General features: G+C 41.4%; 1 protein-coding gene across 6 annotated transcripts; it reads left to right on the forward strand.

Annotated features, from left to right (window-relative positions):
• Nucleotides 1-449: 449 nt before the first annotated feature.
• On the forward strand, nt 450-27,352 carry mbnl3 (muscleblind-like splicing regulator 3). 6 transcript variants are annotated; one of them, XM_075481594.1, is made up of 8 exons: nt 450-730; nt 6,673-6,990; nt 7,473-7,664; nt 13,173-13,337; nt 13,863-14,066; nt 14,160-14,399; nt 15,218-15,371; nt 20,906-27,352. In XM_075481594.1, exons 3-8 carry the CDS (start codon nt 7,491-7,493, stop codon nt 21,046-21,048), a joined length of 1,080 nt encoding a protein of 359 aa, XP_075337709.1. In that variant the 5' UTR covers nt 450-730; nt 6,673-6,990; nt 7,473-7,490; the 3' UTR covers nt 21,049-27,352. The 6 variants fall into 6 exon arrangements, with proteins under 6 accessions (XP_075337709.1, XP_075337713.1, XP_075337714.1 ...); XM_075481598.1 differs by adding an exon at nt 19,898-19,992 and having other exon boundaries at nt 6,673-7,664; nt 20,909-21,023; XM_075481599.1 differs by adding an exon at nt 19,898-19,992 and having other exon boundaries at nt 6,673-7,664; nt 20,906-20,993.
• Nucleotides 27,353-27,931: the final 579 nt, after the last annotated feature.

Genomic DNA, 27,931 nt, shown 5'->3' on the forward strand with positions numbered 1-27,931 from the left:
ATTAACAGCAAACCGTCGCTCTTTAAGGGTCACTAGCTCGACTAATGTCTTTATAATTCAACAACATTGGTCAGAGTTAACCTGACTGTATCCTTAAATTTATATCAAATATTATTTTTCTATTTCACATTTGCCGTGACTTGGCTGGAATGTCTCTCTTGGTCAACAAAGCGAAATATCGTATCTGGCGGCTTTCGGTAGCGCCAAACGTTATTTAGGGAAAACAAACAAACATCTATTTTAATATATTGCTTGGTCATCAATGGAGTGTGATATGCGACTTGAATTTGTGCACTCCACACATGCCCATCCTACCTATTGTGCTTTGGTCGTGACTCTTGATTTCCCTGATTTGTTACCCAGCGCCGTCCTGTCGTCCAACTCCTCCCTCGTCATATCGCCCTCCCTCCACTTTTTTTTTTCTTTTTTCCCCAAATCTGTTATCTGCTTTGCTCCCGAGCAAATGTAGCTGCAGCTAAAATTTTCGGCTGCCGCCCTCCCAGCTAGACCCCCGCTTCTGTCTGTCCCTCCGCGGCTGCGACGCGTCTTTACTTGCTTCGATATTTTGACATTTCCACCCGGCGCTTTCTCTCCCCCTCCTCACTTCCAGGCAGCGCTCGGAGTCCCTACAAATTCGAAGGACGTCTTTGCGGAAAAATAACAAGCAAACAAGCTTTTCAGTCGACGTTCATTTGAGAGAAGACATTTAATCCGTCTGGACTAAGAGCAGGTGAGAGGCTGAGCACGTCTGGTGTGGTTGACTTTGCGGTATTTTAAATTTTTCTTTAATGCAATCTGACGCATTTGAACAGGTCGGCTCTGCGAGGTTTCTATGTATTTAAAGTCGCATCTGTTCCAATACGCGTCTGCTCCGCTGCCTGTTGCGTTGACGCGCAAAACTGGCTCTGTTGTTCAATATGGGCGTAATTGCGCTGTTATTGGCAAACATGTTCGTTAGCCATGCCACGAGAAGGTCTGACAGCTTTCCTCTAACTAACGATGCTGTAAGTATATATGTCTTTATTTTTCGCCCACGTGAAGGGGTTTGGTTTAGTATTATCTCTTTTTTAAAAATATTATCTGACATCTTGATCGCGTCTGTGCGTAAAGTACGAGCTGGTTTTGTTATCTTGCTGGAGTATGAAGGGCAAAAAATAAATAAAAAATCAACGCAGAATGACTTTCCTGTGTCACTATCTTCGAAGAGATATTGACCTTTGATCCATGACAGTGAGGTGAACAACACCTGCTGGTTATCTGGCTGCATGTCTGCAGGTTTCTTTTTAATTATTTGATTTTTTTTTTTTGCCAGGGTCCATGCAGTCATGCAGTCTTGCCCTTGTTTGTCCTATAAAGGTTCAGACACTCAGGCCACCATATCATTCTGTGTTGTCATTACTTGCCTACACATACTGTATGCAGTCCTTTTGAATGTATTGCCATCATCTTGGCTCCTTTCACAATTTAGCCAGTCAAGACAAGTTCATACTCCCTCCAGCCTGTGGACTTTGTACCCGTCTGGCAAGTTTTTCTTTACTTAATATAAACAAAGATAAACTGACACACACACACACACACACACACACACACACACAGGAGGGCACACAGTCACATTTCCCACATAACCTGTTTTCATTTCCCTTCTCTTACAGACATTAACTGCTCGGCGTCTTGTAATGTGTCCCTCTACCATTGTGCTATCAGCATGTGACGTCTAGTTTTTCAGCCCGGTTTGCTTTCATTATAACTCAACATGGATGTGAAAGTTCGCTTTACTTTCAGATTTGAAACGTCTGCGTTCCAGCCATTTTGTTTGGTTTAAGCTAAAATAGTTTAGTTGTGTGGCTGCTTCAGTGGGAGCTGTGGTGCTTTAATGAGCTGAACGGATTACTGATACTTAACCTAATTACTTTGTTCCCTCCTTCCAGGCTTCTGGCTTTCACTCTCATTGTGATTTATGGATTGTTCACCTTGTGCTTTTAAATCAATCACCTGGTCATTAATGATGGCCTGTTTTGCGCTCGTCCCTGTCAGTGCTCTTAAAACAGTTGTGTGGTTAGTGACCTGCATCGTTTAGATGGAGTTCAGAGCTTGTGTTTCACAGTATTTGTTACACAACTACCTGTCCCTCTGAAAACTGATTTTACTAAGGTTTTGGGAATAAGGGGTGACTCCAGAATGAAAAACAAACAAAAACTCCCAACAGGAAGCTGAGTGAAACCAAACCGGCACACATATCAGTGTACAAATAGAAAATAATCCACACTGGATTTCCCCCGCCTGGTAGATACTGAACTCATTAGTTTTTATGACCCCTTATTTCTCTCCGTCAACCTTCTTTTTAACCATAACGCGCACAGTTTCAAAATGTCAGGTTTTAATTCCTTTAGGTTATTGGAGCACATTTCGCTCTTTTCAGCACTTTGACACAGCAGACTAGTTTTAGTGTTTGTGTTTTAGTTGTTTTAGTTTTTAGTTTATGCCGACACCTTAACTGCTTTTCAGCAGCAGGTACAAATAAAGTTAGTTTAGTTTCAGGCCAACGTGCCGCTCTAACTGTACTGCAGCTGCCACTTTAACTTCTTCCGGTATTATTTCAGATGCCAGGGGTGAGGGCGCATAGTGGAAAAACTTATCCTTTTCTTGTTTTTTAAGCTCACGGATTTGTTGGTCAAAAAACTAATTTGACACGTTTGCTCAAGGCCGACGAATTCTACGATGAATGAGTTGAACAAAAGAAAGTTTTAAGAGACAAAAGCGGGAACTTAATGCTCTCATTAACAACGACCGTGCAAAAGAAAAGAGTGAAGAGCCAAAAACGAGTTGTGATATTTCCCCGTGCCTTTTGCTTACTGCGTGGCTGATAGTTTCACTGCTGAGGCGACGAGGCGCAGCGCTGGCTGTCGAGGTGGCGTGCAGCCGACACGCCAGCCATAATGCAGACGTCAGAGCTCAGCTGAAGGTTACACTGTCAGAAGCCCTTTGGTGCACTGTCTTTGATGAGGGACGCAGTGCGCTTGAGTCAGCGGCAGCTGCCCTCATCTGTCCTCCTTGTGCCTCCCCCAGCCGTCCTCCACCTATATGTTGACCCCCACCTACTGGAGCCCCTCGCCTCGCTGCATACACCTGGAGGACAAGGCAGCAGCAGTGGCTTTTATAGCTGGAGTGCTATAACCCGTTTATGCTGCCTGGTAGGTCGGGCCGGTTCTACAGTAAAGAGATAATTTATGTTTATTAGTGTAAGAACTATGTGTCAGTGGACTGGTTAATTAACAGAAATAAATGCTAATTGATTTATCGTTTCACCGCTTCTTAAAACCTGAATTTTTACGGTTCAGGGCATAGTAAAAGAAAATCCACGTGGTTCTTACAGCTTGGATGAACAGGGCATGACCTATTACACTGCGTTAGTATTCATTTATATGACAAAAACTGAGCCAAAAGGCAGAAGCAGTGTGTGAAAAACTAAGTGCACGCTTAGTGTGTCCCTAGGAATTAGGAGGTTGAATAGCAGCCAGCTGCTGCTAATCAAACACACCTGATTAATTGATCATCAGCAAGTGTGAGCAGCTCCACAAAAGCTTTGTTGAAGTCTTGTCAGATCGCTGGTCTGCAGCATTCAGTGTGTTAACACAATGCCAAGGAGGAAAGACATCAGCCATGATCTTAGAGAAGTAACTGCTGCTGCCCCTGAATCTGAGAGCGGTCATAAGCTCATCCCCAAACAATTTGGTGTCCACCATGTCACAGTGAGAGATATTGTTTATAAAAAGCATTTAAGCGCTACATCTCAGTTAGCATGTTAAATGTTAAAGTTCATGACAGTAGGATTAGAATAAGGAATGAACAAGAACGGCTTGTTTGGAAGGGTTACCTCTTTTCTCTAAAACTACCTGTAAGGGACCAGATGAGTTGTGTATAATACGTGGGTGAGCTTTCTTTTTCACAATACTGTAGGTTTAAATGACGCATTCCTCTTTGTTTACTGTCCACGGAGAGTAGTTTGTGTTCATTTTCATAGACGGTCCAATAAGGTTTGAGTGGACATGCTGAAACAGTGAGTGGGTTAAAACTGCATGATAATCATGTTGCATCAAACCTTTAGAAATAAGACTATTTAAAGGTTTGTTTTTATCCTGAACCCAAGCTGTATTTTGGAAATAACATTTAAAAAGACGATAATTCATCGTAATGGCTACGAAGGGTGAATGAATGTGCACATTTGCTCCGTTTAAAACCCTCCACTTTAACTGTTATTTTCCTCCACAGCTAAAATGAGCTGGATGTTTCAGCTAACATCTTGACATGACTTTGAGCTTAATGCACACATTTGTACCTCCTTTCGAATCAATCATCACTTTATTTACTCAGTAGTTGACAAATAGTCATTTAGTTTAGATGTAATGTGGGTTTAGTGTTAATACGCAAACGCTAAAATACTAATCTAATATGTTAAACATATTTCTGCTTGATATGAGCTCGTTATCGTGAATTTTGCTGTGATGATATTTGCATTTAGCTCAAAGTCCCACTGGCACCTGCATGGCTGTTGGATATTGATTCTGTTCAGCTTCATTTCCAGTATGCAATGAAAATCTTCCGTCCTTTTCCATGTTCCTACATTCAGTGTTTCAGTAGGAACGCGGATTTGTGTGTAACTAATTAATAAAGCTCTCTTCCACGTCTGTGAAATGTCAGGTCTACCATCTTACTACTCGCTCTCACAGATTGTTCTGTCTGTTAATGAACATGTTGTAACAAACACAACCCCCAAGTGGGCATGTCACATTTAGCCCACTTAAACATTATTCCATGGCGTGGTTTCTCTATTTTTAACTGTCCCAATTTTCTTTTAGTATGCATAAAGGCTCTTATAGAGACCAGATGTAAATCTAACAAGGAAAGGCCTGGTTAAACTGTGTTTTTTGGGGAGGCTAAAACTCCCGGTGAAGCTGCTATAACTAAATAAAGGAGCAGTGGCAGCTTGTGTAAGGTTATTCCTGTTTGTATTCAAAGGAACTGGTTGCAGAGGATTTCTTCGGAGCAGAGCCAGTATTGCTGTATATCTTTTCCAGAGTGGTTGTAATGGCAGCTGTGCGCCATTTGGTGTCTGGTGTGGTGAGAGTGAGGAGAGGGAGTGAGGAGCGTTGCTGAGGAGCATTTTGATGATGTGGGTTGCATATTGCATCGTCAGGGTGTGCGTAAGCAAACGCTCTTGACACTGACGTGGATCTGAATGCAGGACAGGCAAAGCTGCAGAAGAGTGCTTGTCTTGTCCCCCTGAGAATAGTTGGTATTGATCTGTAGGCAGGCCGGGAGGAGGAGGAAGTACAGACAAGCACAATGGTTAAGCAAGCAAAGCAGTTGTTGTACCCGCTCCTCTCTTATTCCCGGCTCTTTGATTTGGCTTGGATGTGTCTTTGTTCTCTTTTTTTGAAAGTGTGCGTATCATTTCAGTTCCCACGTCTCACTTAAACCTCCTTCCCCCTCGCTGGTGCAGCGTTCTCCTTCTGGACTGTGTATCTGTATGCCGTCACACACACACACACGTCCCCCCCCCGTTGCTTCCTCCGTCTGTGTCTGCCGCCATCAGACGTAGGGTCTGATAATATCTGCTCCAACGCCCTCTGCTCCTCCTATCTTGTTGCACTCCTCCTCTCCTCTCCTGCACGTTGCCTGTTGTTTATTCATTTCTGTGTATTAATGTGCGGCTTTATATTTTTATGCAGGCTTCCTTTCCCTTTGATTTGTAAAATGCAAAAGACTTGCAGTTTCCTGTTTGTGTGTGTCACCTCTGTGATTGTTATTTGTATTCACTTTGTGTGCCGACACGTCACTCTGCTCCCTGAGTGTGAGCTGAGCAGCAGGCTGCATGCATCATCCTTGCATCATACTGCAGTGTGTTTGAACGAGACACGGCTCAGTCTCCGGTGACTCTGAGAAGACAAAGCTGTTTGGATTCAGTTCAGGGCAGTTTTTAATGCTCGCATGTGGCTCAGCCATGACTGTACTCGTACCAGTGGAAAAAGCAAAAAGGAACAAGAACAGGCTCTGTTGAAGGGAGGAGCTGCCTTTAACATGCTCTGTCATTGGTCAGTGACATGCCCTGCCTGCTTGTAAACCTCTGTCTGATTGGCCGTTGCTTTGCATTGCGCACAGCAGCTGCAGTTGCAAAGAACTGCCCCTTCTGTGTTTGCCCCGCACCTCCTTTTCCTACCTCTTCCTTCCACATTAATTACTGTCTGGGAATCATCTGTGTCGGCCACACGTACCACCCAGTGCCACCTCAAGGACACCACTTTTCACTCTATATTGCGGCAGGATTCATTTCAAGTTGGTCCATGACTTCCTGCTCTGCAGAGTTGAGGTGACGTCTCTGTCCTGCCTGCAACCCCCTCCATCCTCTCCCTCGCTCTCGTCTGTATCACTTAATCAAGACATAGCTTGCCCTTTCCTGTTCATTGCTGCCTCCCTCTCTCCTGTATGCTCTGCTCTCCTATTTGTTTGCCCTCGCTTTCCTCTCTTTGGCTCTTTTGCTTCCACCCTCCTGCCGCGTGATCCTCATCACACTCTGTTAAAAGAAGCTCTACACAAGGTTGTGGCTTTACAGTAACATTTTCCAGTCAACAGGCTGCTGCTTTGTTAATGCTTTTCTGTTTTTACAACCCACAGCAAGACATCAGGCAAGGACATGCGGCAGAGAGGTCACTGAGAAGGATAACAGCACGGGAATAGAGAGCTGTGAAGGAGGGATGAGAAAGAGACCGAAGTGAGACGAGGAAGTGGAACTCCAAAGTGCCTACCGCAAGGTTTCGTCCGACTAGTCCGTTGGAGTACAGCAAGGCAGAGCTCAGTGTGAGTTTGGCCTTGAATGGAGGCTGTATTTTATCCAAACAGCCACAGTCATCCATCCCACGTTGCTGAGCTGCAGTCCCGACATACCCTGAACTGAGCTGCAGCCTTGTCTCATCATCACAAGGACATCGGCGTGTAAGGTTCTGCTTTTTTTCCTCTCTTTCTTTTTTAATTTTTTTGTTTTTGCCTGTCTGCACAAATTCAGCTACAGCAGAACAACAGTGACTTCCCCAACCTTGACCATGTTGACGTGAATGTAACATAAACTCATTGTGGTGTCGGCCTATTCACGTAAGTGCACAGACATATCTAGGCAGACCATAGTGATGTCCTCAGAGTAGTTTCCTTTTTTTCTTTCTCTCGCTTCTTTTGAGACGGAGCTGGCCTCTGCTCAAAGTTAACCTCCACTATCTCACCCAGTGAACTTCAGCTGCCACTTTTCCCAAGAAGAACTAACAAACATCCGCCAGAATACACCAACCAAAAGGACTGGCTGCCTGTTTACGCTGAGGAAAAAAAAGTTTTGCTTCTGTTTCCTCTGAGTGATGTTGGGGATTTTTTCTTGAATCACCATTAGTCACCCTCACTCTCATCAGGCGTTTTTTCACACTGCTCAGTGTTTGCGAGCTTCTCAGATGGCTGTCAGCATGACCATGGGACGAGACACCAAATGGCTGACCTTGGAAGTGTGTCGCGAATTTCAGAGAGGCACCTGCTCACGGTCTGATGTCGAGTGTAAGTTTGCACATCCCTCCCGAAGCTGCCATGTGGAGAATGGCCGAGTCATCGCCTGCTTTGATTCACTCAAGGTAACAATGCAGCAAACATTACACACATCATTCCCTGCCTTATTACGGCTTGTTTGCTTTCACATGGTCATTGTGGTTTGTGTCAGGTTCTGCTTTACTTTTAGGTACTGTGTAGTATTATATGTTTAAGGTTTGCCTGCCTTTAAACACAGATACACACAAACCAGGGTTTCCTGCTGCTGATGAGCCTCACCTTGAGGGAAACAGAAGGCTGTGCTATTTCAGAAATCATTCATAGTGTTTTATATAAAGTTGCAGAAGTTGTGGGTTTGACTCGATATCCAGGCAGACGCCTTTCAATCCATGTTGTTGTTCTGTTCTTTACCCAGTTAAGTAATTTTAATTAAGTATTGTGACCTACAAGCTTGTTGTCTGTACAAATGTCTGTATCTTAGAACGAGTTTTAAAGTCTTTGAAATACCAGCTGAGGATCGACACATGTTAGATAATGTTTCTTTTTGCTGTTAGTGTAAATGATTTAAACATTCGTCGTCTAATATTAAAAATGTGTTCACGACTGCTTTGTAATAAGAGATCCAATAATTTTTATCCTTTTAGTGGAATCAGATTGAAACGGAAACACTCAAAGTTTGTGATTGACATGGTTAATGAGTCCAAATGGAAATTGCTTGTCTGGTCTCGACTGACACTTGTAACAACATGAAGATGGACTGAATGGAGGTTATACAGATTCTAACGGTCACACAAATACTAACGGTGCTGCTTTTTAGCTTAATTTTCCCCCCCAAATTAGTTAAACAACGAACGTCAGCTGCTATTTCCTCAGCCAAGCCTCAATGTTGCTGTCTTTGCCTATAGTTTAATATTGCTGATCGATTTGGAACTGAATTAAGGATTTTTTATATTAAATAATGCCATTGCTGAACTGGATTTTAACATTGACCAAATTACATATAATGGAATGTTTCCTGGTTATTGGGATATTTATCCTTTCCATTTTGCCCAAATGTAATCCCTCATAAAGCGGCTCTGCTGACGCTCTGTTTCCTCCATTTTTCCTGATGGGGGCTAGTCGGTCTTGAAGCTTCGGTGTCACTGAGCTGCTCTCCTGATATCCTCTCTCTTCTGCCACAGAACCACAACACAAGCACTGCACCCACAATGAAAAAACAATCTGAGAAGTGACTTTAAGGAGCCTCGGCTTTCAATGGCCAACTATACAAACATCAGTATAGACTGTTGCTCTGACGGTGTGTGTCTGTGCATGTGCACAGATTTCGTTCCAATGCTTTCCTACAGGGACGAGGCGAGTCCAAGACAAGGGGCTTTCTGTCTGAGTGCAGCTGCTATCTCCTCGTTTATTGAGTTAGAATTTATTATTCAGCCATTTTTCTGTGTAATGTCCTACCGAGCAGGGGGGAGATGGTGAGGAGAGACAGAGAGATGGGGCCTAGCAACAGCACAGGAGTGCATACCCATTGGATAGCTTGATCTTCCTGAGTGACATGGCTGTTTTTAGCACAGAGCAACAGCCTTTCTCCGTACTGGTCGCATTGAGGGATTGAAGGGAGTGAGAGGCGAGCAGCTTTTTACCAAAGGCAGCAGGGCACCATTAAAAGCCCCATTTGGCCGTTTGAAGCCCTGAGGTCATGTTGTTAGTTTAAAAGAGACCTGAGGTTGGTATCAGTTGAAGGTCAAAGCAGCTTCTACATCAGGGGATGTAGCAGGGCTGTAAACAAACATTACTTTCCAACACTGTCCCTGTCCCCGGTGTTTTTGGGGATTAAACTCAGTTGAAATAGTTTTTGCTCAGCAGAGTAGAAGCACAGAGAAGCACCACTCTGTCCCCAACAGAGCTGCTCTACAACATCTCTTCATCCTCCTGCTGTCTGCCCACCCCTCCCTCCTTTGTTAATTTTATGGATTTATCTGCTAATGGCTTTCCTCCTCACCGACCCTCCCATATCTGGCATCTCCAGGCCGGTCCAAGCCGACCGCTGTCATTCCCCGTTGCTCCTCCTTTAGCTCCGTCTGCTGGATTTGAACCTGCTGTAGGTGGGGGGAGGAGCTCACCACTTAGTTCTTTTTACCTTGTTAACTGGAGTGCTGCTGTCATCTCAGATGATTAGTGTGGACATCACATCTGCCCATCATCTTACTTTTCAACATACATTAGAATCTATGCCAATGTCACCTTTTGTATGACGTCATCATATTTATTTATCATTATGTTGATTACAGATAAATCCTCTTGAAGAGAAGTTTTTAAAATGAAGTATGACCTCAAATGCATCCTTTGTCCGAGTAACAGCTTCTTTACAAAGAAGAAAGAAAAAGAAGAATAAATACACATTTTAGAGGATGGAACTTTCTCAAACTGAACCTGAGAATGATGAGGATTCATTTTGCACACGTTTAGATCTATTATAAAGTGGAAAAATGTGAAACTGAGCCTTTAACTGAATCAAAACATCAGGTTTGCCTGATGTCCAAATGGGATTGAATACAACCCTAAAACAGTGTGGATCTGTGCGGAGATCATATTTATTAATTTCGCTGCTCTCCGTCACGTATGAACCAGCGTTTTTTTCTGTTGCGTAGTGTGTTGCCATGGCTACCGAAAGGATATTCCTGACCTCTCCTCAGCACCGCTTTTTATTGGCCTCCCCCTCCACCCGAGGTTGTATAGCCTTTATAAAGTGTTTTTTTTCCATGTATATGTATCCATGGTTATGCTCTCAGAGCAGATTAGGTTTTTTTTTTGTTTTGTTTTTTTCTGAAGCCACACAATGCATTTAGTGCACCATTAGACTCATTAATAGGTGCTTTTCTCTCCCTCTGAGTGAGAGCAGGAGTGCTGGGCTCATGGGACTCAGTCCTCAGTACAACCTCATCCCTAAACACACAGCCTGCTGACGCAAAGCTCGCTCACATCTCCACTGTAGGTGAGAGTGTTTGTGTTTGCCTGTGCACCATCTCGACCATTTTCAGGCAGCTGCACGCTCTCCTGTGTGCCTTTTGTGCGCTGTGTGAGGTTGAATGGATGCTGACTGCAGTGAGTCCTCTTGTCAACTTTAGGTCTCCTGCCGCTAAAGGCTTTTTTTATTTGTCTTCATCTCAGCGCATCATCCATCACTGTTAGACTCTCTGCAACATTACCTCAGTTTGTCATTAGACTTTGTAATTTTCCTTTGCTGTAGTGCTCCGTCAGTTACGCAGCCTGCTGAGGATCACCGTAATGCTAGCTGCTTTGGGTGGGTGTGGTTTGATGACAGAGCATGTGGCTGACGCTCTGTGGAGGTTGTTTTGTGGGTTAACAGATCATCTGCAGGTACATACAGCTGCTCACAGACCAGGGGTTTAATGAACACTGCAGTTTCTCCTCTGATCGTGCACTGACCTGCAGTAATCCTGCAGCATCATCACCAACGAGAGGAAGGACACCACTTTCATAACAAAGTGAATTGGCTTTTGATAAATGGCTCACAATCTGTCTGAGAGTTTGTCAAGAGGCCAAAAGTGTGAACTATAACAAAACACAACCAGTTACTCCTAATCAAAATGCTGTGTGCTCATGGCAGCCAAAGTTTGTGGAATGTCAAAATCATAAAACTTTTAGAGGTGAAAGAGCTGGCTGATTGGCTGAGACTGCTGCATTTTGTTGTCCTAAATTTAGCAATGCTCAGTAATGCATTTATGCAAATATTTGATATTTGCAGATATTTCCCGTGTCATTTTGGTTCCAATACCAATACATTCCATTCCAACATGCTATTTCACCATAAAGCAGTAGTATGACAGTCTTTCCCTCTTTTGGAATCCGTAACTGGGAGATTAAGACTAACTGAAATGCATTTGAGAGGTAAACTTTTAGTTTTGAAAACAAAAACAACTCAGTTTGTATGAATAGTACATGAGCCAACCCTCATTTCTTTATATTTCGCTTCCAAGGATCCAAACTGTCTTGAAATCTTTTAAAGTGATCTTAGGCTGTAGTCCTCCAGGCTTTCTAAACATCTTTCAGTTTTTTGGACTTTGTTAGCTTCTGTTCAGAATTTGAACCTGACCCTTTGCATAAAGAAAGTGTTTTTTTGTTTATTTAGCCACTTAACGCTGACCTGTGAATCATTCAAGCTTTAAAAAAGGCACCTAACTCAAGGGATGAACCAGTGTTGTGTCTACACATAACAGATAAATTAGCAGAGAACTAGTTTTATCATCAGAATTGAAAAGTGTGAGAAAAGAGAGAAAAGGCTGAAAAATGAACGTCTGAAGTTTTTTTTACAGTTTTGTTTGATGGTTATTTTGAAACACCAGACAGTGTTCAGCATTGACACACTGGTTAGTAGCACCTTTAGAAATGTGAATCGATTACACAGTTTAACAAATAAAAGTTCTTATATCTTCAGAGAAAAAGTGAGAGATTTATTGTCAGCACGATCAGATGATGAAGTAGAATCTGTGTTTCAGGGTTGTTCAGGTAACACAATAAGCTGTTTATTCTAAATTACTGCTAATTTTCCACATTTCTCACACTTATACACAATTATTTGATCTACATGCCATTTTTGTTGTTGGATTGTTGTTGTATTTTACATTTATTTATTATATTTTGGAATGGCTTTCTTAAGGGATCTGAATACTTAATATAGATAAATTAATTTTGTGAATTTGGTGTCCAACATTAAGTGTGTAGGAGGCTGCTGCTCAAATTCCAAATTGCAGACAACTGTGGCCCTGAATTGCACAAAAAGACCCGTCTAGAGCACATGTTTGGTTTGTCCTTTCTGGGCTACTTTAGTAACCCAGCCAGGCCCACTAGGCCACATTGTTTCTTATTTTTGGGCGTTTCTTTGCTTGTGAAAGCATAGTTGTTGCTGTAGTCATTCGCACACTATAGAACACTTATATTTATTTCTCTTTCCTAAACGTTTTACTATTTTTAGGACTGTTGTGTTCCAGGTGCAGGTAAAGAACATGTTGCACAGGGTGGTGAGAGTTGAGCACATGTTCTCACTCTCTAGGCTTATCTCTTGTCACTACAGTTGATTTTCTCTCTTCTCCACTGTGCAAAAATCCAAAGCTGGCTCAAATATTACACCATTTGATGTCACATTTCTTTCAAAATGATTCATTAGTGGTTTCAAAATAAATTGTGTTGTTTGAGTGAAGCTAAACTAGCCCACAATTGATGTTACTCTCACACTAGAGCTAATTTAAAAAAGCTGTTGCAGATTTCTCGTGAAAAAGGCAGCAACATTTACGGTATGTGGGGATTTTTTTCCCCCCAGAATTTATAAGACATGGTTGTTAAACTAAAAATGCACTAAATCTTCTCTAACACTTAGTAAAACAGATCTCACTTGTTTCATGGAGGAGTCCTCAGCCAAACTTTAATAGGTGAAATTTTTAACGCTGTCGTTGACATTTCTGCGCCCGCCTGCGCCAAAACACACCCCATGTTGATTTAGTTTCCCAGTCACAATATTTCTTGTCTCCTGGCAAGTGTCCCGTCTCTTACCCTCCTTTGTCCTGTCTCATTTTCAGGGGCGCTGCACACGAGAGAACTGTAAATACCTACATCCGCCTCCTCACCTGAAAACCCAGCTGGAGATTAACGGGAGAAACAACCTGATCCAGCAGAAGGCCGCTGCAGCCATGTTGGCTCAACAGATGCAGTTCATGCTGCCTGGAGCACAACTGCAGCCAATTGTGAGCAACCCACAGTAAAACTGAGACTTCTCGGTCTGTTTGAAGAAATTTGATTCATGAAACAAATTTCTAATGTGGTTCTGTGTGTGTGTGCGCTGAATGACCCAGTAAACTAGGAATAAGGATGAAGTCATTTTTAATAAAAGAAAAAATCCAGATTTTTTTACTTTGAGAGCTTGTTTCAAGTCCCACTGGTTATGTATGCAGTTATTTTTTTTTCCAACATTGTCCTTTTTAAGTTAATATAAAAAAAGGGAATAAAGAAGAGCTAGACTGAACACCATTCAGAAGGGAATCCAAGTCTTATTCAGTTCAATAGAAATTAATTAGCTAATGGCATACAGAACCTTATTATCCGAGCTCAAATCTTCTTTCAATGCCTAAAAGAAAGCAAAGCTGTAGATAACTGCATTTGTTCTTATTGCTGCAAAAACCTACAACACTGAATATGTTGCCGCCAATTCCCTCCAGTCAGATAAAGCCCTGCCATTGATTGTTTCTGTCTCGTTTTTGTGGTCCTCTCAGACAACATTTCCAGTGACATCCTCCCTGGCTACAAATCCCAGCATGGCGTTCAGTCCATATCTGAGCCACATGGGCCCAGCTATGGGTTTGATGCCTGAACTGCTGCCCAGCACTCCCCTGCTTGTCCCTGGGAGTCCCACCGGCCTGGCAACCATGGGCAATGGCACCTCAGCACAAAAACATGCGCGCACAGACAAGCTGGAGGTATGCAGCCTGTGTGCAGTTGTTGTGTTTCTATGTTTAGTGTAAGTGTGATCGGAGGTCAGTGTTGATCAGCGCTCCCGTTGACCCTGCCAGGTTTGTCGAGAATTCCAACGAGGTAACTGCACGCGGGGTGAGAGCGACTGCCGCTACGCTCACCCCATGGAGGCCGGCATGGTGGACTGCAGTGAGAACTCCGTCATTGTCTGCATGGACTACATTAAAGGTCGCTGCAGCCGAGACAAGTGCAAGTACTTCCACCCCCCGGCTCACCTGCAGGCCAGGATCAAGGCTTCGCAACACCAAGCCAGTCAAAACACAGCGTCCGCACCCTTGGTGAGTCCTTATCAAGGCTGTGATGGGTACTCGTACTGGGAGCTCTTCGTCCTCTTTTCCAAAAATAAACACCTGTCACAGGATTTCTCTCTTTTTTTTTTAATGATTTTGAATAATGCATTTGCTATCGTGGAAACAGTATATTTAATGTTCAATACAAGTAAATCGATTAATGACCTGGTGAAGAACTAGCTTATCACAACACCCTTCAGCCATATTCAAACAATTTAAGGATTCTTTTTTCATGAATGTCTGCCACTGTGCAGTGAAGCACAAGCCTTACTTCAGCTGTGATCAGCAGTAACATAATCAGGTTAGCTGCGCTGATGCCAAATAGCAAAAAGTGAAGGTATTTTAAAGTATTTTAGGTTGTTGCTGTGGCATCTGATGATTCTACTCTTCTGTGTAATCCCCGGTGGCTCACTTTGTAACCTATTGCAAGTATATTTAAAAAATATCCCTGAATCAGCCTTTCATTGCATCCTACAATGATGTACTTTTACAAAGTTTTTTTTAAATTAATGTTGGTTAACCTCTTCTGCAGTTTGATGTTTCAGCATTGTCCCCATTAGAGAACGACCTCTGGACTGTCCTACATCGCTTCAGATAATTTTTGATGATGCAGTGCCCTCTTGTGGTATTAAAAAAAACAAAAAACATCCACATTTGTTCCATTTAAAATTTGAAGGGCACTTATAGAGACATCTTCATGTTTATCCTGAGATGGCACCAAAAAGTGTTCCCTGTATACTCTTCTCTAACTGCAGGAGTGTTAAATGAGCTTCTCTTTTCCTTTCTCTGATTTGCCTCATGGCCAGGCTCTGCATCCAGGGGCCATACAGACACTACCAAAGAGGCAGATAATGGAGAAGAGCAACGGAGCTGCTGCCACAGTCTTCAACCCCAGCATGTTCCATTACCAGCAAGCCTTGGCTAACATGCATCTCCAGCAACCAGCCTTTATCCCCACTGGTGAGTCTCTGGATACAGTAGCAACACCTGTGTTTGTCTACGCTCGCCACCACGAGTTTATGAATCCTGGAAACCTGATTCAGACGTGCTCTAACTGGGCGAATGCAGATGTTAGGTTACTGGGTAATAGTGTGGGTAACAGGTTTTGCGGTAACACCATGCATCATGCACCATGCTGCTTCTGTTCACCCTCACCTCCTCTATCAAACTGCACTTCTCTCCCTTTAACTGTCTCTTGTGTTGCTCTCATTTGACTCATTCTTGCTTGACGTGTGATGAGTTGTTGTGGCCTTAAACATGTTTATAGGACATATGTTACATCAACAAACACATGAGAGGCCATTATGTGGGCCCACAGATGGATGGAGAGGCTCTTTTCACCTTGGATCAGACGATTGAGATCTTGTACTTTCTATGATTTTGGCATAGGAAGTGTAATGGTAAATTCAGTGTCTGCAAACCATTTGTCTCTTAATTAACACCCAGACAATAATTGTTTTAGACTATTTATCTTTTAATGATCAACGAGACCAAATCCGGCACCCTTCTCCAAAGTGTGAGACTTTCCCCCGGGGGGTGTGGCAAGGTGACGGTTGAAGAATGCACACCTGAAAGAACAAAGCCCCTTCCTCATGTATAAATGGTTTTGATTTCCTTTGTCCTGGGTCTTTCTTCACCATAAACGCTGAATGGTGTTGACTGACTCTTTTGCAGAAGAAAATAAACACGTGGCCGGCCGGCAGAAAAATAGAAAGGTCTCTATTTCATTTCTCATCAGATGTAATAGGAAAGTAAGCAAACCTTAATAGGAAGTTCAGAGAAACTCCCACCACAGAAGCATTAGCCTGTCATTTATACCATACTAAATATCCCAAGAGAACGTTTTGAGGTTTATTTTTTTATTAGTTTGTGTTTTAAAAAGAATGGTTAAAAAGGTTGTTATTTAACAACAACACACTTGATTTAAATGATTTTTCCATGCTCAAATGAGCCAGGAAATCATGTGATAATATTCTATTAAAAGACAAAGTACGGAGGAAAGAAATCACACAAGATTTCTAAAAAATAATTTTAAAAAAGTATTTTCATGGCATACATTTTGCAAACAAGGGCAACAACAATAAAAAAAAAAATTTTTCTTTCATGGGCAATACAAAGAAAATGTCTTTATATGAGGTCTTAATATCGTTAGACATGATTTATTTGTTAGCCAGAAATCTGCAGCCAAACCTACCTGATCTATGCACACGCAGATTTAATCGCCGTATTTCTCTTCTTTTCTGGACACCTGAGCCTCCATCACCACACTATCATATCTCAACCAGAGCTTTGTGGTTTTCTCTGAAAGCATTTTCTTTTTAGCACCAGCACTTGTCAACAGTTTGTGCTTTTGTGTGGTGGCACATGTGTGCAATAACTGTGACTCGGACCCGCCATGACCTGCTGTCGCTAGCCACACCTTCTTTTCTTCACATTCATGTTATTTTATACTCTGCTGGCTTCACATAATATGACGTGTTGTGAACTTCACTATGTCTGTGGAAAAATAGGGGTATATTGGGCGATTAACTGGAGGGCAAAATGACGACTATGGTTGTTACTATTTCCTCTTTGTATGTCGCAGATTGTTTACATTTGTACTATACGGTTGACTTGATTTTATTTGTATTGTATTCCTTCCTAAAAGAGCTGACAGAACACGAGAGACAGGAAGCGAAACGCCTGCCAAACTCAAACTGGCAACGTTGTTCTGATGATTAATCAATATTTGAGCTCTGATCCATATATTTGACTTGCCCCATTGATGATGTGTGATGGGAGTTTTATTATGTGTTTAACAGTGACGTGATTGTTGCAGGATGAAATACTGAGATTTCTGCTGGGTTGCAAATGCCAACATTATAGTTGGTCTACATATTTGGTTTTATTTTGGAAAAAAACTGAGGGCAGAAGAACAGCTATGACTGCAGGAATTACTTTGATGACATTATCTTGAAATCACTAGCTGATTATTTTGTTTTCTTAAGATGACAAAGCTTGTTTTTTTCACATAGTGTGTGTGGCGTGGAGGTGTTGAAGGACCCTGATGCAGATATTCCAAAAGAAAACTTGATTTATTTCAAAATCCAAACAAACAAAAGATGCGGCTCAGCCATAATACCAAAACCTAACTACGAAAAAAAAAACTGACAAAACAAAACCTGACAATGACTATGACAGAAACAAGGACAAACCTGACTTGACATGAATGGCTTCGACGTGACATCGGTGACAGTGAGGATCTGGCAATAGGCATGAACAGACTTGGAGACTAAATACTCAGGAGGGTGATTAGTGAGTGAGTGAAGCTGATGGCAGGGCAAGAGAGAGACTGAGGAAAACATGACAAAACTAACAGACATGACAGTTTTTTCACAAAGTTTGAACTTTTTTCAGTAAACCAATTTGTTGTCTTAAGGTAAAAAATGAACCCAACATCGTGAGACAATGAGCTTTGTTGCCTCGTGCATCATGGGATTGCGGCTCATTTCTACTTAAATACGTAGAAGCATACGGGCGTAGCCGTCTGTCCGTCCTCTGCAATCATTTCGCAGAAAAATGGAGCAGTACCACTGGAAACAGTGGGATCTGTGTTGGGCAGTATAGCTCATGTTCGACCAACAAAAGGACGCAAACAAAAAGAAGACAAAAAACGCGACGCATTCAATGGCCGCGCAGATCACCGCTGTCTACTGCGCTGCCTCTGTTTTCTGTCTCTTTCTCTGAATGTTTCCATGTTTGTTTTTGTCTGAAACTGACATCAGAACTCGGAAGTGAACTCTGAACTCTGCACTGCCCTCTGGTGGATATATTGGCCAACAACCATGCCAACGTAAAGCACGCATGGGAGTATGTGGGCTGTGACACTTGACAACCTTTAAAACGGACGCACATATTTACATACGTAACGGGAACATAAATGAGTCTTAATTAGTAAACGCGTAACTGAGTGTTTAGTAAAGGAGTAGATTTGTAGTTTTGCTTGCTGAGTTGTGTTATTAGAGCACACAACTTATAAAATGCTAGACAAAGATAAGAGACTGACCAACTGTCACCCCTCTGCTTCAACCAGCAGCTGCTCAAATAAAAGAAGAGATAAAAACACGATTTATATGGTACCAGAGACGAGCCACAATAAGAAAGTGCTGATCTAGAAATAACGTAACATTCGAGTCATGTTTGAGCTCATCTCTGTGTGAGCATGCCTGCTGTTTGTACACATGTAAATGTCCTCTACGTGTCCACAGCTCAGGTACTGTAGCTCAGGAGAAGTAAACGAGTGCAAGTAACTGATGCTTCTTCCTTTCTTTTGTGTGGAAGTAGAGAGTTCTTCTTCAGTGAGTGATGTAAATACTCTTCAGATCTGATGCTGGAAACATCATAGTGTTGCTGCTCAGGTCTTCTGTAAACCTAAACCACTGTGTAATGAGCAGCGGTGTTTACTCAGATTATCTGGTGTTGAGCGTGGAACAATTATTAGGCGCACATAAGCTCACAGATAGACACAGTGTCGGTGGAGGTAACGCTGTGCTTAACTGTGAATTTTGTGGACAGCAGTCGTAGCAGGTTTTTAAAAGATGTTGCCTTGGACGTGTCTGTGTGTGTGGGCTACTTTATACAAGACTCCTAACTTAGAGCTTTAGATCTACACAACATTTACGCTCTGAGATTCTGTATGCAGTGTGAAAAACAAAGTGTTTTCAGGTTTATCAAAGTGACTTAAGGTCCCAGGTGCTTTGTGCTGGTGGATAGGAGAAGAATATTTGCAACTACAGGGATTGTGGGTCGGCTCTGATGTTTTTCTTTCAGCCCATCAGTGACAGCTTAAAGCAGTGCTCCAGGGCCCTCATTTATCGCCCGTGCTTACGCATAGATGTGTGCATAATGAGCGTGCCACAACATTCCCACGCAGATTGTGGAAGTAACCAACTTATAGTTAGGAACGTGTGTGAATAGGAGCACACCTCTGACCACGCTTACGCACACACACTTGTGGTAGAAGAGGGACACTGCAAAAAGAAAGCACAGCATGAAGTCTCACCATCCACATCCGTTCTTTATTTACGTCTCTGCAGTTTTATTAAAGCTGTGAGATAACTAAAGAAGACGCTGTTTGCCGTACGGATCATTTGCTCCTTCCATACACATGCTCAGTTCATTGAATACAATTATCAGATACTCCAGTCTGATTAGATTGTATGACTGTGTATTGCCTTGTCTGTTTTCTCTACCATTTGTTGGTGAATGATGCCTTTTCTTTTCTTTTCTAACTGGTTAGCTGATTAATTATGTACTTTTCTTACTCTTTTTTTTGCTTGCATGTGTCCTGATTCCTGTTCAAATCCATCCTGGCAATATCACTGGACTTGTGCCATGACTTTTTAATTCTACACATTTTGCCATGGTAACCATATCATTCCTGTTCCCCCCTCCTCCCCGCCCACATCCTCGTCCTCTGTCTTTCGTCCGACACGCCTGAATAAAAGTTCCCATGATGCACGGTGCCACCACCTCCACTGTTTCGTCGGCCTCGACCCCAGTCACCAATGTTCCTTTCGCTGAATCTACCGCCTCGAATCAGGTTTGCTCTTTCATTTCAGTTCTGTAGATCCTGTTCACTGTCTTTTCTTTCCCATTTGGTTAAAGAGCCACCTGCTTGTAGAGTGTTCTCATTTCATCTGTCTTCGCTTTTGTCATGAAAATGATTAAAATGGGAATCAGTTTTCATTTAAATGTTTGGTGAGGAACCCCATCATGTTGACCTCAGTCCTCACTGTCGCTGTATTGTAAACCTGCTTTATTCGTCTTTTCTGGAAGAGAAAAACTACCCAGATACATGCAGCTTTTTCATTTTGTTGCCCTGTTTGACAAGAGAAAAATTATTTCAGTCGACGTCATTTCTTCTCAAGCAGAAGGTTCAGTTTTTGGTTGTTTGTTTCAGCTTATTGATTTATGCCTGAATTCAGTGCAGTGATCCAAAAGAGATGTCTTCTAGCTTTTTTTTCCTCTCAACTCTTCCTTTGACCTCAGTAAACCTTAACTGAAACTAAATACAGCCACATCAGAGTATACCACTAATTGTTTTGCCTTTGTCCTCCTCTCTTTACATCCGTCCTGATTTTTGAATGGTCAAATTAGACCATTTGTTCTTCCACTGAGAAGGAAATTGCTGCTGTTTGTACATTTTGCATCTTCAACTTTACACCACAATAAATAAAGCATTGCTTTGTTTTTATCAGCATACATGTCATCACCTCATTTTATCATATAATCACTTCTGCAAATGACCTGAGAGCCACAGGGGAAAATATGAAAATGTACTTTTACAAACACCAACCAGAGAAGTACAAAATATTGGTATTTCAGTATCTAAACCCATGAAAACAATCTCGGTGCCAGTTGAACTCCTTGATGTGGTCATAATTCGAGAAATGCATGTTATCATCAAAAATCACCGCTTCCTCTCCTTTCTCCCGACTGTCTCTCTGTTTCAGTAGACCCCTCAGAGCTTCTGACCTCTGATCCTGTGGAGATCCAGTGCGTTCCCATGGAAACTCATTTCTGTCCCATCCCCAAACTGCTGGTGGCGGCTCCAGTGGCACTAAACTCAGTAAGCCTTTCCCGAAACCCCAGTTAAAGTCCCTAAAACCTGCAGCACTGCAGCAAACATGTGCCTCACCTACAGTGCACACTGACTGAGTGATAATGTGAAACTTCTTGATGATGATGATGATGATGATGATGTTTTGAAGCTAAGAAGGCTGCGATGGTTCATGCAATACAAGCCTGGACGTGTTACTTTGACTGACTTGATGAGCAATATGAGCTCCCTCGTTCTGACAGCCATACATGCCCACACCTTAAGTGTGCAGCAGCGGTGCACAGTAACACGCACTCACACACACGCAGACATTAAGACTAAATACCCTTTGTGGGCTGCAGCCATTACATGAGGTGACTCGACACATTTGACTGTTCTGAAGTCAGAAAAGTTCAGACCAATCGAGCAGCAAACGGACCTGCTGCGGTTCTACCACCAGGACATGTGGTCAAAAGAGTTTCATAACGTGTCATTTATTGTTTCAAGATGACTACAAACGAAACAGTTCTGTTGTTCCATGTACTGTATATCATTCAGTTTGTCCTCATGGTCTCATCTTGCCTGAAGAAATGTCAATAAGGAGTTGTTGTTCATTTGTTTGTGCCTTTGATTTTTCTGCTCGGCTGCAGAGGAGACTTGGTTTCCCAAAATAATTTGATCCACTCACAGCATCTGCACACATGAAGAGATGATGTTATTTGCAATTAAAGGCAAGATCAGTTACAAATCTGTAGTCAGTTAGCCTAATTACAGTGATCACCACCTAAGATTTATCGTGCAGAAGGATTTTAATCAGTTTTTGTCCCTGTTTTATATTCAGTATCTGAGTCATAGCAGCAAATGAGGCATTATTTATCATTTAATGCATCAATCTGAAAAACTACACGTTGCGTGATGTGAAATTCGGATATAATCACCTTTACTAGTGGGGCTGACTGGAGGGATTTTTATTTGATGTTTTATTTAAGGATGGTGGTTCTTAATTTCTTAATTTAAAACAATGATTTAAGGACAAACTGCCTGAAAGCAGGTGGGGTCATTTTTCTTTGCATTTGTCTCTGTGTAGCTCCCAGAAGTTTTAGACCGGACTGCTCAGATGTTAAAGTGATTAATTTGAGCGGAGAGCTTTCTTTAGCCCTGATGCCTGACCTGTAATAGTTGTTTCTGTTTGTGTTGTGTGTGAGGACTAAACAGATAGGATTTGTTTGTCCTCTCTCCTCCGTGACTTGATTTTAAACGACGGGTAAAGCCCTGTTCGCTCGTTTTCTGTCTTCTCCATATCTTAAATAATATAATAAACAAAATTTTATTCACGAGTCAAATGTAAGATTAAAAACTTTTACAACCGGTACTGTTTTTACACCTGATGTCAGCCATGGCACAAGAGGGGAGCTGGATTTGTTTCCTAATGTTGTGCCTAAAGTCTGTTGAATATGCAAGGAGCTGCCCATTTATTGCAATACCTAAATAATCCCTCCAAATGATATAAAACTCAAACACGGAGATATGTTTTTAAAAGGCAATTTGTTTGTGTAATTATCTAATTTCTTGTGGTTTTTGGAGTGAATAAGCAGCAAAGGACTTTTGTTTTGTGCCTCTTCAGGGAGAAATTTTACAACTTGAAAATGTCCCGTTTGACTTTGAAACGTGTCCTATCTTTTCTACTGCTGCATGCGTTTCGTCAGTAGTCGTCTGACTCTAAATATTGGAGCCACAGTTGTTATAACCACAATTAAGTTGTGACGAAACAGAGGAATAAATCAGCCGTTTGACAAAGAAAAAGTACAAACCAGTTGGACCCTCTAGTTGACTCCAAGGAAATGCTTTGTTTGTGCGGGAAATTGAAGTTTGGAAACTGGGCTGAAATCACTTTTATCCAAATTCAAATGTGCCTCTTTCAAGTCTCCTCAAACTGCTACAGTCAATACACCGATCTGACCAGTGTTCAAAGATACATGTTTTATTTACTACATTATTATAGGCAGAAATCATAACCAGTTTCCTCTGAGACAGCTGTGCTGTCTTATTGTTCATGTATGAAAAAAAAGAATAAGCGAGTTGTGTTCATACATCGTGTGGAAAGAGAAAATGAATCATAGATTTGGTTATTTGTAAATGCTGCAGATATTACGTAATTTCCCACTAAACATTATTTTTTTTAAATAATGTTAATGTGTTGTGAATGTATCTAATGCAAAAACTATACACATGCCCCTCTGATCGACAGGCATGCTGAAATGTAATGATTCACTATATATAGACTATTTCAGAGGTACCATGCTGATACTGTGTTAAGACGTATAAAAGTATGTGTATTGTCATATAGATTTATATTAAATGTCAATGGATGGTGTGGCTACTTTTAGAAATATTTTTCACTGTCAAAGTTAGATCAGAGAAGGACTCTTTGGAGGTACATCACACTGCTTCATTATAGATTATTATTTATAGGATTCAAAAAGGTGTATCTAAAAACGGTTTTCTGAATGTCGTTTGACGTTTATATCCTCACATGACGTTTTGTAGACTCGCATGTTTAACCTTTTGCCAGCAAACCGTTTTGCAACAGAAACAGGCTGAATGCGTTCGGCCTCCAGCTTCTGACCAGTCAGTATCTCTGGAGCTGCTGCACATTCAAACAGAGTTGTGGCGAAGCGTGTGGTAAACCTGTCAAACTGTCTGTGAGCGTCGGTCGGCGCGTCTGCTTTTGTGCAGCTGAATCTGAATACACAGAAGACAAAGTCTGCAGGCGGAAAACAAAACGTGCAAGTCTGAGAAAGACAAAAAAAAAGAAAAGAAAAAAAGCTCTGCAAGTTGTTCCTGCAGATACAAACTTTAATTTACAAGTTTACAGAATCATGCCTTCAGTTCTATTTAAAAAAAAAAGGGTTTTGGTCTACACCTTTTTGAACCTTTTTGATTTTTCCATATTTATTCACAGATTTCTACCTGTACCCAAAATGGTTAAAGTGCACTAGAAACAAAATGTATAATCAGTGGACAGAATATTAGAAAGTCAGTATAGCAACTTTTTTGTATTTGTTCTTTAGGATTAAATATTCTGCTTCACGTGATGTGGACTGGGTAGTTCTCCCCTTTTGTGACAGCTTTCTTTGTTAACTCTTCATGAGACTGTGAACAGTGTAGACAGATCACCCAGCAGCCCGACAACACCAACTGTGTTCATCAGGGGCAAGTTCGAAGCACTGCTTCCTGGGATTAACCATTGGTTCTGGGCCAGTGGAAGCTTTTTCCTCCGTGCACCCCCCACTTACACTTACTTGTTTTCTGTCCACTTTATATAAAATGTTTGATACTCCTCTTGTATTTGTTTGTTGAATATGAAGCTAGAACCAGCAGCTCATGAACTTGTGCTGTGGAGCCAGGGGACAAAGAGCTGGAGTTAAACCTAACCAGCACCTCCCCAGATCAACGATCAACACTTTGCTTCTTGTTTGTCCACATCGGCTCACAAACAGTGTTAAAACAGCAGCTTTTATCTGTAGTGCGAGCGCTCGGTAACCATTTCTTAGCGAGCAAACAGTACAGTCACTGTATGTGCAATTAGCTAATGTCTGACAATTTAAACGTCTAGCTCATCTGTGGACAGAAGCTAACGGATTTCCCTCGGCCAGCAAGCAGAGCTAATCTTCTCATCATCTGGTTCAAGCTTCATATCGTCTGTACAGCATGAGAACAGCATCAATGCGATGATCAAAAAGAGAGTGAAGTAGTGTGCATCTATTCAGGCTTAACAGAGCAGCTTCGTTTTCTCAAACCGGTTTGTTTCAGTCTTAGAACTGTGAAAGTCGAGCTTTGTGCTCAACATCAGTGTGCCCTCACTGACCTCTGTCCAGGTGGAAAAAGCAGAGTACACAATGAAATAAATTGTTATTGAGGGCGTTTAAATTTTTTAGCACATTCAGATGTGTTCATCAAAGATAAAAAGTGCGTTAATTTGGAGAATTGTGGCATGACATGAGAAATAATTGTTCTTATCTCTTCCCCCTTAACGCTCTTGTATATGATTTCCTGTTTTTTTTGTATTTTTTCCACATGACTCCGAATCATGAGAAAACTCTCAGATCTGATCCTTCAGCATGTGGACGGTTCATTCAGTCCTCAGAATACAAACAAAGGGCCTTATTTCTTGATGACTGTATAAAGACGTAATAATGTTAAAAATGACGTGTAATAATAGTAATTTAATCCTTTTTTTAATTATCTGACATTAAGTAAAAAAACATGGCATGGAAATAATAATTAAAAGAATGCTCTTTTACATATAGTTAACAGTTTGTCTCTCGACCAACAGGAAAAACAACATATTATGAAAATCATTTGTGCACAATGATGACGTCATTGTTAATGGTAATAGCTGTTGTTGCTACGGCAACAAAATGACAACATGGCTACCTTTCTATTATCCTAATATCCATTTTATTCCTCATAATTTGAATTGACATGCAACACTAGCTTATTCAAAAAGGGAATGTCTAATTAGTTTGTCTCCTTATTGCGACATGATTCAATATTTTATATGGAAAACTTAAATGCTTGTAATATCCAAAGGTCCTTATTGGAGGTCTTGTTGTTCTTGTCTGTTTCTTTCATTCGTTTCATCTGTTTGACCGTAAATGTTTTCATTTCTTTGTACATTGTGTTTTTGAGAAATAAGAAAGGACTTTTAAAGCAAACACCTACCCGTCAGGGAGGTAAAGAGGCTTTTGGATCAACTGAAACAACTTTCTCTGGGGAGTCAAACTGGTCCTCTCTGTTGGACCAGACGCCCGGCTCGGCAGGGCTTTCCTTGGGTGAGTTCTGTCCCAGTTTTGACCCGAGAAGGTGGTCCAGAGGTCTCCTCCTGCTCAGCTGTGCTGGGTGATGTCGACCCTGACGGAGGTGTATACGAATGTGTGATGTTCACCTTGTTTGCACTTATGTACATAAATATGTTAAAACAATCTGAATTTATTTTGAATAAATACAGAAAAAGATGATGAAAAAAAATCTAAATCAATGTATTGTCAATGATACGTCTGTTGTTTTGTTACAGTGTGATAAGATTTCTTTTAGGCATCTGTCCTTTTTGTTGGTGTTTGTTGGAGCTCCGTTCTTTGCCGTTGGGTCTCTGTGAACTACGAACGGTTTGATTCAGTTGCAGGTCGTTCTTGTAACATGTGACACCGTCATCAAACGTGAGAGCTGGAGAATCAGAGGGAAGAATCCGTCTACAATAAATTTCAGACAACAGTACTAACCTTGTCTGTAAAAGCTCGTGGTGATCACACAATATGCAGAGACTTTCCGCCTCTCAGTAAAGCACCAAAATGAAGCACACGGTGACTCCGCATGCAGGCTGGAAACAAAAGAAAAGAGGAGCAGCCATAATCGGACCAGAAAACATGGACGTCACATGTGTTCACGGGAGCTTTAAATTAATTTATTTCTCTCATTTTGTGAAGTTGTTTTTTTTGTTTTTTTGTTTTTTTTATTAACAAAAACTATAAAAAGTCTTTATTCTCATCAGGATTTTAGACAAAATTGCCAATAGCCTGATTTTTCACCATCCTTACACAACTGTTCCTGTAAAAATGGACATGTTATGCTCTCCGACTGCTTATAAAGCCAGCGATTTTGTTGCCATGGCACTTGTTCTGGAGGTGGATTGACTGAGTCATCCTAGTGGATTGGTTCCCCGCCCTCTGACTGCTGGTAATGACTCTTAAGTGTCTGTAGGAGAAGACGGGTCTTTGATCGATGCATACCCAAACTCCCCAAAGCTCCTAAACAATGACTCAGCAGTGACTTCATCATTTACGTCCCCGTGTGTGGAAGTCTCAACATGCTGTGTCGGTCTTCTGTACAAGTACATAATTTAAAATCAGTGAATCGTCAACATTATTTTAGCTTTAATTGTGCCTTTGTTTTGTAAAATATACTTTTTGTTTTCGACACTTCATAAAAAAAAATTTAAAAAAACAGGACGTGTATTGAATGTGTGTAAAACTTTGCTCGGTTTTAACTGTTTTGTCGGTGAGTCAAAACATCCTTTTCCAAACTGGAAACGAAAATCATAGACTGAATGGCGGCCTGTGGAAAACGAAGAAGGCCTAAGACTGTTCGGGACTAAGCCATAAGATAAACTCTCTGACACTTTTGGACAGACTGACCGTTGTTTCTTAGTCACCTTTTGTTTCACTCTGTTTTCTGCTCGTGGTGCTTATGTGTGCTACACACCAATTTATTTTGCAGTGTATAGCTATTGAGAGTAAGTTACTGTGCCTATGATGAGTTCTGCCATTTTCTGTTTTACCTTAAATAAAAGACATTATTGTGATCCTCTTGTAGTGTGTTTTGATGTGTAGTGCAACTTAACAAAGTGTATTTACCTGTGTATCTCAATGATATTTACATGATGGGAGGTTGCAGTGGAAGTCAGGGATTTTAACACATAAACTGTTTATCAAACACTGAATAAGAACCTGGTATTGAAGGTATTGAGCGCTGAAGTGAGTTACAGCATCACACAACATTATTTCTGTGACACTTTTTTATGTTTTCAATAGACTCTGAGCATATGAAAAAAGAGAACCACAGATGTGGTTTTTTTTAAAGTCAAAACTAAGTTTTGTGTAGTGAAAAAGAAGTTGAATAAACCATCAGATTTATTAGTCCAAATTGTTCTTTTACTGTGAGAAATTTCTTTATTCGAGGCAGTGGAGCGAAAGCTCAGCATGAGTCAACGTTGTAATCAGTGTCTCTAGATATTAACTGAACTCTCTAAAGCAGATGGCATCATCTCAGTTAGTGACGAAGATACAGAAGATTTTATATAAAGAAATGTTTATTATCTCAGTTTGCATCCAGACAAAAGTATCGTAAGGTCAGCAGAGGATTCATACCGGACCAAACATGG

Source organism: Odontesthes bonariensis, chromosome 13 (assembly GCF_027942865.1).
Source record: "Odontesthes bonariensis isolate fOdoBon6 chromosome 13, fOdoBon6.hap1, whole genome shotgun sequence".
In the NCBI taxonomy this organism is placed as follows: domain Eukaryota; kingdom Metazoa; phylum Chordata; class Actinopteri; order Atheriniformes; family Atherinopsidae; genus Odontesthes; species Odontesthes bonariensis.

Bases quoted from the DNA above. Each gene is read 5' to 3' on its own strand.
- mbnl3 (XM_075481594.1), top strand. From the start codon at position 7,491: ATGGCTGTCAGCATGACCATGGGACGAGACACCAAATGGCTGACCTTG. The intron at 13,338-13,862 runs GTGAGCAACCCA...TGGTCCTCTCAG, and splicing joins GAGCACAACTGCAGCCAATT to ACAACATTTCCAGTGACATC. The intron at 15,372-20,905 runs GTGAGTCTCTGG...TCTCTGTTTCAG, and splicing joins ACCAGCCTTTATCCCCACTG to TAGACCCCTCAGAGCTTCTG.